Source organism: Halichoerus grypus, chromosome 7 (genome assembly GCF_964656455.1).
Source record: "Halichoerus grypus chromosome 7, mHalGry1.hap1.1, whole genome shotgun sequence".
Lineage (NCBI taxonomy): Eukaryota > Metazoa > Chordata > Mammalia > Carnivora > Phocidae > Halichoerus > Halichoerus grypus.
Window position 1 is genome coordinate 58,811,784 of NC_135718.1, and position 14,368 is coordinate 58,826,151.

The window sequence follows — 14,368 nt, forward strand, 5'->3', positions numbered from 1 at the left end:
AAAAAAAATGGATTGAGGATAATTAAAAGGGAAATATTTCCAAAGAACAAGATATCAGAGTTGACAATTCTCTTTATTCCGAAGAGGAGATACTGGTCAGCCCCATTACAAAGCTAAAAATCAATGATGAATTAATAAAAAATTAACAGGAACTGGGCCAATAAAATTAATTATCACAAAGACTGCTTGAAGAATGAATTTACATTCTCTAACACTCATGTTAAATTTCTCCTTAAGGGTATATTGTGTCTTGAGATTGTTTTTAATGCCATTATCATTAACAAGAAATTTAAAATGGTTTTTTCATCTTTAATTGATCTCTTTATAATTTCTATTTCTATATATCTTTTATAATATGCATAATTTATTAGCACACATGTAACATAAGTAAATATATATAGAGAGAGGAGATGAAGGTAAAATATGTGTTATCTTATTCTATGCTTGACAGAGCAGGCTGAATAAAGGCCCCAAAGCAATGTACTTGGCTAAAACTATGAATGTTTTGCTGTTCAAAGCACCAAAAGTTCAATGTGAAGAGGGGATGTCTTAAGAATGCCAGCTCCTGGCATAAGCGTATTAGCTTTCTTGGAATTGATCCCATGGAACAGTCACAATCTTAATGACTTTAGCCTCTGGGAAAATGTCATTTTTTCCCATTGGGGAAAAAACTTATTCAGCCCTAGACTGCAAGCCATAGAAATGAATTCTGTGAGCTTCCTCTTGAGAGTGACAAATTTGGATTTTATTCAGAGTAACCATCTTATCCTATGGCCGTTGATGTTCTGCTTTCCTATTATTTTCTTCCCAGATACACCCCCCCCTTAATTGGAGACCCAGTATCTCACATTTTTCAATATTTTCAAAAAATAAAAAATAAAAAAACCATGGGGGCTTAGGGAGGAGCTCTAGGCAGGAGAGAAAGGCAGCTATCTCAGTCAAGTTCAATATGCTTGCATGCCATCATTAAAGTTTTCAGAAGAATTTCAGGAAACCTTTGAGGCCTATTTTCAGAAAGAGAACAGGCAGGCCTTGAATGAAACAGACCCCTCATAGAGAAGGGCGGAGGAGATCTGTGGTCCCATGCAAACTGACACCTTGACCCAAGGCACTGCTGAGACAGCACCAGAGCACCCATGCCTAACAAAGAACAGAACAAGTCTAGAACATTACAAAAAAAAAAAAAAAGGAAAAAGGAAGAAAAAAGAAAATCTAAGCCCTGACTTTCTTTTCTATTCCTTTCTATTGTAATTTTGGTTTAATAAGAAATAAATCATTAAGCACAAAATTCGAAACTGGGTTATAGGTCCTTTTAATATAGTTCAGTCTGATAGCAACATGTGACCCTCCAGACTGAGCCCTCCAATATAAAAGCAGGTCTAAATAACTAAGTATGGCATGAGTCTATTTTATTCCAAGGCAAGAGATTTTTAGGGCAAAGGCCAGCACACATAGACAAGAGGGTGGATCGCACAGCTGGGCATGATGTTGCATCATGAGGTTTTGCATCATGAGGTTTTACAATGATATTGATTTAACTGCTCTTAACCGGGGAGACGTTAAGTATGTTGTCTCACATAGCATTAGATAAATAATTGGGTATTAGGCCTGACAGAGGGAGACAGTAAAAAAATAATGTGTGTCTGAAACTAGAGCAGATTATTTCATTCATATTTTAAAACCATACCCTTTACTTTAAAGAAATCAGCTTTGGGTCACTGTACAATAAAATAAATTCAATAAAGCATACAAATCAATGGAGAGCAGCAATAGTGGCACATTAGCATGAAAACTAGCTGCATAAAACAGTGTGTATCAAGTCACGCTCGATCTGAATAAGCCAATTGAAAATGGTAGGCTTTGTAATATCTTAAAATTTAATAAACTGTAGCTATATCCAACTAGACTAGGGAAGGGAGGGAGGCCCTGCCAAAGATCGATAGGCAGTTTTCCTCTTTGCCAGAAGCAGTAGGAAGGCCAGAGGCTGGTGGCAAGCCAGACCCTTGCACCGCGTCTGTGTCCAGTCTATTTAATCTGTGGTAGGTCTTGACTAAGTTAGTGACCCTTTCACCGCTATGTGTTTCTTCAATTGGACCTTAGGATAACATAAGGCTGTGACCAGAGTTGGAAGTGAGTTGGTATGTAGGCTTCAAGGAGGTCAAATGCTATATAATAAAAGCTAAATTATATTATGTTCATCTGTGAATTGTGTAGGACAGACCTGTACCTCTGAAACAAATAATACATTATATGTTAAAAAAAAGAAGATAGTAGGAAGGGAAAAATGAAGGGGGGGAATCGGAGGGGGAGATGAACCATGAGAGACGATGGACTCTGAGAAACAAACTGAGGGTTCTAGAGGGGAGGGGGGTGGGGGGATGGGTTAGCCCGGTGATGGGTATTAAAGAGGGCATGTTCTGCATGGAGCACTGGGTGTTATGCACAAACAATGAATCATGGAACACTACATCAAAAACTAATAATGTAATGTATGGTGACTAACGTAACATAATAAAATAAAAAATAATAATAATAAAAAAGAAAGTGATTATTTTCTAAGCCCATAAAATTTGGTCTGCTATTCAAAAAGCAGGAGCAGCCAGTATATCACAGTGGTTTAAGGGGAAGCTGGAAAAAATGCCCAGGCTCTAGAAGAGATCATGTACATGATTAATGCGGAGGCTAAGGCCAGCAGGAAGAAGAGGGATGCCCACAGTCAGAGAGTGTGATTGTCTTTACAGTGCACTGGCTTTGATTAACGTGCACACTCAGAGAAGTAATGTGTGGAAGGCCAGAAAAGACCTGTTTTCAAATGTTGGTGCTGAGTACAGATTTCCCATTACGTCCTGAGAGGGTATTGATGAACAACGACTTAAAGTCTTTTTTGGGGGAGAGGATGCCGGAGGGGTTACTTTCCCATGCACAGGGAAAGATACAAATGGATTTCCTTGTCAGTGCTCACTACCCTTATGAGTCTGGAGAGCCAGCAGTGAGAAGTTTATCCCTTATTTCAGTTTCAATTACCAATTCTTTGCAAGAGGTATCTGAAGTGATTTTAACTGTAATGTTCTCCTTAAATGACTCCTTTCGGTATGCAGTGGGTCTAGTTCCTCAATGTCTTATGAAATCATGTTCCAGAGTTTTCAAAGCCTGTAGGTCCCAAAGAAAAAATGACAACATGTAATAATCACCTGAAAAACTTTCCCCACCTACACCAGAAAGGATGCCTTCCGTCCTCTTGCCCCAGGCTGGAGTCTGATGTGCTTTCAGTGGTTGTGTGTCCTGTGTAGCCCTGGGAGAAAAGAAAAGCATGCTAAAATTAATGTGTAGTGTAAAGGGGGGGGAGGAGAGCACCACCAAGCACATAAAGTATCTCTCCAGGAAACTCTGGTTTTTCCAGGTTTCCAAATTTCCCCAGGCCTCACTATTTGATATGAATTGTAAGTAAAGGAACATACAGCTAGCAAACCATTAAGAACCAAGGACCTGACACTTTTACTGGAAGTTAGAATAATACAGATCATGTGAAAAAAACAAAACAAAACAAACAAAAAACAAAAAACTAGCAAGCTGGAGAAGCATCCACCAGAGCACCGTCAATTTGTTCAGCTGATTTGATCTATGTCCAGAAAAACCAGTAGCTCCCTCATAGGAACCAAGTCGGACTACTTGGTAGTGATTCATGAGGGCTGTGGTAAACTGAATAATGGCTCTCCAAGATGTCCACTTCCTAATCCTGTGAATCCTATGAACCTGTGAATGTCACCTTCTATGGCAAAAGAGACTTTTTTTTTATAAAAAAAGATTTATTTATTTACTTTAGAGAGAGAGAGAGGGAAAGAGTGTGGGGGGTGGGACAGAGGAAGAGGGAAAGAGAGAATCTCAAGCAGACTCTGTGGGAGCCCAGTGTGGGGCTTGATCTCATGACCCTGAGATCAAGACCAAGATTCAGACACTTTACTGAGTGTACCATCCAGGCACCCCCACAAAAGAGACTTCATAAATGTGATTATATTGGGGATATTAAAGTGGGAATATTATCCTGTATTATCTGTGTGGGTACGAAGTAATCACAGAAGTCCTTACAAGAAGGAGCAGGAAGTCAGAAAGGAGAAAGCCACTAACGTGATCCAGAGTTGCAATTATAGTTATGTGCTTAGAAGATGGAGGAAGAAGCCACAAGCCAAGGGATGCAGGTGGCTGCTAGAGGCTGAAAAAGGCAAGGGAATGGATTCTCCCTCAGAGCCTCTAGAAGAAACAAGCCCTGTTGACACCTTGACGTTAGCCTCGTGAAAGTAACTTATTTTGGACTTCTGACCTCTAGAAGTGTAAAATAATAAATTTCCGATGTCCTAAGACACCAATTTGGGATAATTTGTTACAGTAGCAATGGGAAACTAATACAAGGACTCTGTGTGAGGATCAGCAGACCAAACGATACAAGATATGATTGCAGTTGTGGAGATAGAGGGAGCAGTGAAAATCAACATCCATGCAACACCCAAATCTGGTTTTCCCTTTAGGTTAGCATGAGAATGTCCTTGCCTTTGGAAGAATAGATGAGAGCAGCAATGTTTCTCAGATGTCTATGATCTTTAGATGTGATATTAAAGCAAATTATTTAATTGGTCAAAAATGGGGCTCAGGTCACTAGAAAAAAACCTCTACCTATACACAATAATTTTTACCAGTTTTAGAATTCTCAAATGAACATTAATGTCTTCATTTTTGGTTCTAGAAAACTTCTGGTAGTCAATCCTGGACTCTTACTACTAGGTTACATCTCTCTCTGAATCAAAAGTCAAAAGTCCAATTGGGAGAGAAAAACACAATTGTGACTTTCTTTCTTTTCTTTTTTTTTTCCCCTTAGATATATCTGCTTTCAGTCCCAAATAGAATGAAAGAGAGAGAGAGAGCGAGAGAAAGAGAAATGTCAAGTTGCTGATAAAAGAAATTTAATCAAAGGAGAGGTTATTTATTTTATCACTTTTGGGACTGGTCAGATAGACAGCATATGATGCTTTAAGAGAACCCCACTCAGAAAAATGCCTAGGAATCTCTTGTTCTTGTGTATTTCCTTACAATGTATGAAGCATTCCACCAATTCAGAGCCATCCATCGAATTTCTGTGCTTCAAGATGAGTACTGACAGAAAACCTATGATGATACTTCCTCCTACATGACCTCTTTTTAATTGGCTCTGAAGGTAATAATGACTTAAACTCCTAGCTCTTAAATTTAGACCAACCAATATTCATATACCTTGAAGAAAAGTTAAGGAACTTTGAGCTTTTAAGCTTCTGTTTCCTTATTTATAGGGTGAAGATAATAGATTCTAGAACAGAACAGAAGATAATTGATTCTTGGAATAGGTAATAGATTCTAGGAACATGTAGGCAGCATAACTTATGATATGCACAATTCTGGGAGTGTCCATGATATGATGGCTACTCTTAAATTTGTGGAGTGATGCACAATGCTGGGTGTGAGAATTGAGTTAGAAAATTGAGCATTTTAACAGTTTCTGGAACATAGTAAGCACACAAAAACTTTTTTATTATGTATGCTTTCAGTATAAAATTATACAAAAAGTAGTGAAATCCTCACACTTATGAAGAACTGGAGAAGGTTGACTATCTGTGTTATTAAAGACAAAAATGAAACCATCTGGTTAGCTGGCCTCTTCTTTGCCTACAAGTTAAAAACAAACTTTGCTAAGGAAATGCTTCATTTTAATTCTACTTCTGCTTCCTCCAGGTATTTAGTGTTTGGGACCCTTAAGTCTACTTCATGAAATCCTTCTCTAAATGTTATAGTCTGTTTCAGATTTGATACAACGCTAACAAGTAAAGGGTAAATTAGGGAATTTGAGGGCTGAAGAACACAGAAAAGATTTATGTTGGCTAATTGAACATAATAAAAAAAACAAAAATAATAAAAACACTAAAAAAGATTTATGCCTCATATGTATATATATATATATATATATATATATATATGAAGCAATGCACACACACATGTATATATTTAGAAAACTAGTTTTTAGGTTCAAAGAAGGGAGTTCCTACTTCCTATATGCACACCCCATATACATACACACAACAATTACTACAGCAGTAGCAATAGCAATAATTATAACAATAATAACTAAAAGTGTTTTCCCTAGGTTGATCCCCAAAAAGATCTCTAAAATAAGCCCTATCCTTGTTTCATAAACAAATACAAGATTAAATATTAAAGACTATCATCACCATGCACAAAGTAAAACTTATGTAATTTTTAACTTTAATAATAGACTATCTACAATGTGATCATTTCAAAACAAAAAATAGAATTGGGTGTTCTGCCCAGGCAGAGTATATGTCTCATAATTTCAGCTGTATTGGTAAAGAGCCTTGGTTCTTTCCCAATTTTTCCCAAGTGCTTGGTGACATCCAAAATACCTTCACAGGGAACACAGACTTTAGTTGCTAAAAACAAAATATAGGATTTTAGCATCTCTGGGAATATTTACAGAGAAAATGCTATAAAACCCTGTTTTCTTATTTTCCTGTGCCCAAATAGAATATATATCCCAGCCTTCTTTGCAGCTATATGAGTCTGTGTTTCTGGATTCTGGACTATGGGTTAGAGTGACATGTTCTAATTCTTATCCTGATGCTTAAAATCTCCTATGAGACTCTGATTTATTTCTCATGTCAGATGTGTGGACACAGCAGATCCAGAACAGTGCTGTGAAGCCTTAGAGAATAGCTTATCTTGTAGCTGGAAGACTGGTTCTTAAATGGCTATGTGTTGTATCGCCCACCACCCCATAATCTACCCTGACTGTGATGTGAGATAGGAATACATTTTATTGGGTTAAGTCCTGAAGATATTTTGATGTTATAGCAGTTAGACTACTCTGAATAATATGGAACAAGAGGAACAGAAATGAAAAAAATATGTATACAATTCTCAGACAATATTTTCATTCTTTCATGGGGCAACCCCTTTTTCTGACTTGAATCCCAAAGGTTTCTTAGGATACTAATTGCTCAGGATGATTGTTAGCAGATTATTCACTTGCTGATTTTCCAAGGACTTTTATAGAGTCCTCAAAATTTGAGAATAACACTTTACAGGAGAAAGTAACATCCGGAGGTAGAGAGTTGCCTAATTAAAATTTCATGTTTGAATAGTAGAAAAACAAGGTGTCCTTGCTTGAGTCTGGTACCTCTCTTTATCTCATCGTTTTTGATTGCTTTCATGATAATTACTTTTTTTCTTTTGTATCTAATTTCAGAATTACAAGTAAGAGAATTCTGATGGTACTCTTGTAGAGCTAAATCACTTATCTTAGGAGGTTTATACTATCAAAAAGATGTCACTAAATGTAAATCAACTCCTTATAAGGAATTAAAGAACAACCTGGAACAACAACAATGACTATGAACACACAGTTTATGAGTGTATATATTTTATAACCTTATGAAAGAATATTATGAACAAGGTTATACAGAGTTACATTGTCATCAGGTATAAGAAAGATGAATCAAGTCTGTTCATATGGTTTGGCAAGTACTGTAATTTTTAAATAAAAAAGGAAAGCATAATTTTTTTAATAAAATACCATTATTCATAAAGAGATGAAGAAAAGAAAAAAGTAACATTTGCTGAGCATCTAATATGTGCCAAATATTGTGAAAAATACATGATTTTGTGAATCCTTACCATGTGGCAAGTATCACAATCATTTTAACAAAGAGAAAATAAGTTCAGACCAACTGTTATTTACCCAAGGCTACATAGCTTATAAGTAGCAGAACTGGGATGCAGACAAAATGTATTTACTGAGTCCATATTCATTTCACTTTACTCAGTAGAGTTGCAATAGTAACATCATGTTTGAGTGTTAGAATTAAATAAAATAACTATGTCTAAAGCTAAGACTCTTAGATAAAAGTTCTATGTCTTGTATTATAAATAATCATCCAAATGCAATCTCCCCTCTAGCATGGCTTATGTAATGGCTGAATTTGAGTTTGGTGTTAAGAATCCAAGGAAAGTGGGAGAGGGAAGAAGGGTACTGACATGAGTAACAGAGAAAAGTAAGAGTATCTCAAGAAAGAAATCCCAGAACTGTAAGTTACTTTAAATGTCTATGTAATGTAGCACATTTTTATTTTGTTGGGACTAGGAGATAGATGTGTTTCTTGAGGCTATTGCGCATGAGGAAATCACTGTTGGTGAACCTCTTAACCACCCAGCACCTAGATCCAATCCTTGTCTTTGCTCTCTATTGCATTCATGGTAACTGCCATCAATGTCTAAGGAGATCTTTATAATATTTTTTCCTATGTTTATTTTATTATATTTTATTGAGGTATAATTGACATATAACATTATATTAGTTTCAGGTGTTAAAAATTGATTCGATATTTGTATAGTGAAATTATCATCACAATAAACCTAGTTAACAATTAAAATTAATATTTTAATTTTGTCTTAGTGTGTTTTATTAGAAGAAATATAAGATAGTCATTAAAGGCAGATCCTGTGGCCAGATTGCCTGAGGTCAAATCCCATCTCTAATAGTTACTACCTGTGTAACTTAATAAAAGATATATTTAACATCTCTATCCTTCAGTTTCCTCATCTGCAAGATAAGGGTAATAATAATTCTAAACTCATAATGTTATTATAATGATCAAATCAGTTTGTGTATGGAATAATGTCTAGCACACAGAAAATGCTAAATGTGTTAGTTACAATTATAGAACAAAATATATACTGTCATTGTATTCATCTACTAAGTGAACCACAACATCATGGGACTTACTCTATATAAATACCAAAGGAGAAGAGAATTAAAGGGATAGTTTTTGGTCTTGAAAATGGTGTAATATTATGTTATCAAAAATTTAGGGGCTACAAAGTGCAAAATACATAATAAAGTTTTTTTGTTTTGTTTTTAATCAGTGGCAGAAAACATCAAATCATTTCATACATATTCTCTGTCTCTGAAATGACAAAATAAGTCTATAAAACTGTTTGATATTTTCTCTTCTTAAACCAGATCCCTACTTAATAGAGGTTTTACTGATCAGCTGCATCATCTCATTTTTTTTTTTTTTTCGTGCTAATCAAAAGAGAAAGAAGGGAGTGGTAGGTCCAGAAATGCAGTGGGGATGTGGGAGGAATTGGAGTCAAGGTCGGGGCAGCATCAAAATGGCTGAAAGGTTTTTGTTGCACCAATAAATTAAGTTTCAAAGGTATCCCTTTCACATGCCTAAAAAGCTTTTCCATGGCATCAACATTGCTGGGTTATTGAAACCTTTCCCATTATACCTTCTAACCTATAGTTTGATGATTACATGGCAGACTCCCTACTCCGGAGCTAGATCTGCTCTCCTTTTGGAGGAAATAGATTATTATTGCAACCACTATTTTTCAGAGATTTCTGGCCTCCAGTTTCTTTAAAATATTTCTAAAGTTTATCCCATCCTCCTCTGGGTATCTTTCTCTGTCGGATCCAAATCAATGATTTAAGACACAATTTGCTGACAGGAGATCCTAAGAACCCATTATGAAAATGAAGGCAGCAAACAACCTTTGAATGCATTTCCCAATTTAAAAAAGCCTTCATTACATAGCACATTTCAGGCTGGAATGTTAAAAATTTATCATAGTTTCAGTAATTGCAGCTTCCTCTGGAAGCTTGGCATAATATGGAATCATTTGTAAAATGTGTATTTGGTTTGGCACTCAGTAGGAAGCTTGCCAGGCAATACATTTAATTAGTAACATGAAGAAGAGAATAATTGTGGTCTGTCATAATGTATTACTTTTAAGTTCTACATGTGTTTAAGATAGTGGTCTCATAACAACGTATGAATTTAAAGCTAAAGGTAATTTCCCTTTCATCAGTCTAGGGTTTTTATATGGGGAAATATATTATTTTGACAGCGAAGTGTGCATTAGCTGCATTCCTTGGATGTAACTCGTTGTCCATTGTTTAAGCTACAAGAGTGTTCCCTGCTCTACTTAGAAACAACCTTTGGCCATTGTTTAAGACCTGGAAAATTGATACATTGCCTTTCAATCTTAGACAGCTTTATTTAAGTTTAACTTTCTCTAGAGATGTGTGGAAATAATGAAACACATTGCCTTTCTTGAAAGTAACCATGCCCATAACATCTAGTTCTGCCTGATGCATTAAGTAAACTTGATAAGAGCAACTCAAACATTGTCATAATTAATGCCAATTTTTAAAAAATTACAAAGCAATCTATGTCAACAGATTCAAAGAGGAGAAGTATGGTGATAAGCATATACTGAGGCCAGGTTTTCATTGAGTAAACATGCAGTTCCATCTTTTCAGGAAAACTTGCTTATAATAAATTTGAAAGCCATCACAAGAAAAATGCAACAAAAGGGCCATTTGGGCTTATAGGGCATAAGCGTTTTGGTATCCAGGTTTCTAAGAATACTCTCATCATTTACCTTTGCATGAATCCTCTCTGTCTTTTATTATTACCCAGGGACAGTCTCCTTAGTGAAGAGAGATTTTCCTCTAACAATAAATCTAATTTAGATTTCACATGAGGGCATCTACTCTCAAGACACATCCAAGGTGTAAATAAGACAGGGACAGAGATTGTTTTCATTCCCCTTCGCTCCTAACTCCACTGTATTTTAGCCTCTCAGAATCCTCCTTTTCTCACCCTGACTGGCTTAATCTTCCCTAGAGCCTCCCTGATTCTCTCTGCTCCTTTCAAAGCATCACAACATTTACTTTTGTGAGTGATTCCTTCAGGGTCCCATTTTGTGCTAGGAACAAGGAACAGAAACCAAATTAGAACAGTGTGTTGACAGACAGAAGAGGGTAAGGAATTGGTCATAGGGAAAGGAGAGCTTGGGGTGTATGGAAGCTCCATTCGTTCAGATAATCATTTATTTTTGAGGAAAGAGAAGATAGAAAAAGTATCTCCTTATGTGATCCCACTCCAAAAGTGTAAGAAGTGCATTTCTTTCTTTTTACCTAGCTTGTAAAACCCATAAATGAACCCAACTTTTATTCCATGGCATTTGGAACCAAAATTATTTTAAAGTAACAACCACAACAATAACAACTTATATTTTTGAATACGTATTTACTTTAAAGCTATGTTCTGAGCACTTGTTAGATATTAGCTCAAGTAATCCTTAGAATGACTCCATGTGGTATGTGCTCCTATTACCACTAAGGAAACTGGGGCACAGAGTGGCTGTTTATCTTGCTTGACTTACACAAAACGGTAAGAAGTAGTGGTCTGTTTTTGGAAACAGTCCAAGGTAGTGTGACTCCAGATTCATACTTAGTATTACTATGATACTACAATTAATTAATTGTGGAGAAGATATAATGTGGCAAAAACAAAATGCAATTAACTGAAAGACTTAAAAAAAGGATTAGAGGGGCGCCTGGGTGGCTCAGTCGGTTAAGAGTCTGCCTTCGGCTCAGGTCATGATCTCAGGTCCTGGGATCGAGCCCTGCGTCTGGCTCCCTGCTCCCTTCTCCCTTTCTCTCTCCCTCTGCCTCTCCCCCTGCTCATGCTCATTTTTTCTCTCTCTCTCAAATAAATAAATAAAATCTTTAAAAAGGATTATAAAGAGAAAGATAAAAAGTACACTTGGTGATGAAAATGCAATGTTGAATATATACAAAATATCCAAAATCTCATGTTTTCTCTTAAAATTAGGAGAAGACCTTTGCTTTGAAATATCTACTATTATAAATACTGGGGAACGAAGATCAAATGGAGTTCATCTTCTTGGCAGTATTTCCTGAATCTCAACACAATGGGACTTCTTTTGTTTTTCATTTTTCATTTAATATTGGTGTCTAATTGGTGCCTCTCCAAAACTGAAGTATGTAAAGAGAATGGCCAGTACTCGGGGTGCAAATTTCATGTGTGCGTGCATTTGTGTCTTAGCATAAGCCACTGCGACTAACATGTATTCTTTTGCTTTAAGGGGCAAAGGACCACTAAAGCATACAACTGATGTGATCTATGCAGCTAAAATGATATCAGAATCAGGATCAAGGATGGATGTCCTTGCTCGGCAGATTGCTAACCAGGTGAGTTCTCTACAAAGGGACATGATGAAAGTCTGTGCTAATTGCTCTCTACCATGCAACACTCGTTAAAACAAAGTTGGATTTTTATGTTATTGGATTGCTTTTTCCTAAATTATTATTTAAAAATCTTATTGCATAATTAATACACAAGTAGTGGGAAATTAATTCTAAGGAAGCTTAATTATTTCTTAGGGTATTATTATTATTATTTAGTGCTTTATTATTTCTAGATTTTTGAGCTTCAAAGATATATTAAAATTATTTAAAATACCAACCTTTGCGAGTTTCATATATACTCAAATTATTTTCATGGGCTCTAAGACTCAATGTTAGTATTTTTTTTCTTAACCTTAGATTTCTTATTTTTGCTATTCAGAAATCAATACCTTCCAAAATTCTATTATGTTAGTTTTTAGTGTTAACAATATATTCTGGCATTCTATGTAAAATTCTAAGACAAATAGTAGAATACTAAAGTGAAGATATAAAATGTGGAAAGCATATATTCCTTATAGAGACAAATGCTAAAATTTCTAAACACTTGGGTTCCTTCCTTTCTTTTTTTGTTTGTTCTATTTATTTTTTTTAACATTTTTAATTGAAGTATAGTTGACATACAATATTATATTCATTTCAGGGGTAAACAATAGTGATTCAACAATTACATACTTTACAAAATGCTTGCACGATAAGTATAGTTGCCATATGTCATCCTACAAGGTTATTACAATATTATTGACTATATTCCCTAAGCTGTACTTTTCATTCCTGTGACTTACTTATTTTATAACTGGAAGTTTGTACCTCTTAACTCCCTTCACCTATTTGACCCATCCCCCCAACCCTCTTCCCTGGGGCAACCAACAGTTTGTTCTCTTTTTTGTTTTGTTTCTTAATTCTAAATTATTTTTAAATTTTATTTTATTTTTTATCTTTTAATTGAAGTATAATTAGCATACAGGATTATATTAGTTTCAACAATTCTATACATTACTCAGTTACTTTTTTTAGATTTCTCGTGTCTCTGTTACAATTTTCTAGGCAGCAGCTACATTATTTTTAGATCCATTTTTTTTATTATGTTATGTTAATCCCCATACAGTACATCATTAGTTTTTGATGTAGTGTTCCATGATTCATTGTTTGCATATAACACCCAGTGCTCCATGAAGAACGTGCCCTCTTTAATACGCATCACCAGGCTAACCCATCCTCCCATCCCCTTCCCCTCTAGAACCCTCAGTTTGTTTTTCAGAGTCCATAGTCTCTCATGGTTCGTCTCCCCTTCCAGCAGCTATATTATTAATTACCTTTCGCCCAACTTTAATTGAAAAATCTGTCAATTTCTTTAGTTAATGTATTGAGAAATTCACTCAATGTTTCAAACTGAGATATAGTATTGTAGGTTTTATATTATTCACCATCATAATACATATCTGTTTCCCTTTGGGAAAAAAAAAGCACTTTTCTTTTTGACTTCGTGACTAGTCCATATTATTTCTTGCTTATATACTTTGAGGGAAACTTTGGTGGGCTGCTTCTTATTATGTACTCTTTTTATTCTCTGTTTTTTAAAACATGATCAACTTTAAAGTATATTATTAGATATTTCTAGATAGAGGGGAAAAGATACAAGAATACTAACAGAGACAAACATTTTTAAATATTTCTTGTGTATACATATGTATATTTTCAGTATCTTGCTACTTTAAGCATTATAATCATTTTATTAATCTTTTTAGTATTTAGTATTTACAGTTAAAAACAAACTCTATCCTAATATAATTCAAAATACAGTATGAATAAATGATTGAAACACAAATCCACCCACAGTTTTCTGTATTTTAGAATTCTATTGCATTGACTTTTATGAGGGAGACCAAGTACTAGTAGAGTAAGTGAAACTATAATGCATTAGACAGATTTATGTTTACTGATAACTTTTTAAATATTTAACACTTCCTGTCAGTGTGCTTCTGTTTCTTTTAGAATGCACAGTTTTGAAAGTTCAAAAAATTGTGTCACTTGGAAGTTTTTTTTCTTATATTGATCTTTTTTAATTGCATCAGATTCACCTTGCTACAGGTACTTTTATAATGCAGCTTTATTACATTATACTGTTGTTTTTAGTTTGATCCAAATCACATGGAAGAAAGCAAAAGTATTGTCTCGCTTCCATATAGCTTTTACATTTTAAAAGAAGATTAAAGAAAAAGTCATTGAATAATGAAAAATTATAGATGACCCTCTTTGGCTTTTTCCACT

At 35.1% G+C, this 14,368-nt stretch overlaps 1 protein-coding gene across 3 annotated transcripts in view; it reads left to right on the forward strand.

The window, feature by feature from the left end:
* The window catches only part of CTNNA3 (catenin alpha 3), a 1,800,030-nt gene that overhangs the window by 1,706,996 nt on the left and 78,666 nt on the right, over nucleotides 1-14,368 (forward strand). For all 3 annotated transcript variants that reach the window (XM_078077659.1, XM_078077660.1, XM_078077661.1), the window contains one exon: nucleotides 11,998-12,103. In XM_078077659.1, coding sequence (XP_077933785.1) covers nucleotides 11,998-12,103 — 106 coding nt within the window. The remainder of the gene's footprint in view (nucleotides 1-11,997; nucleotides 12,104-14,368) is intronic.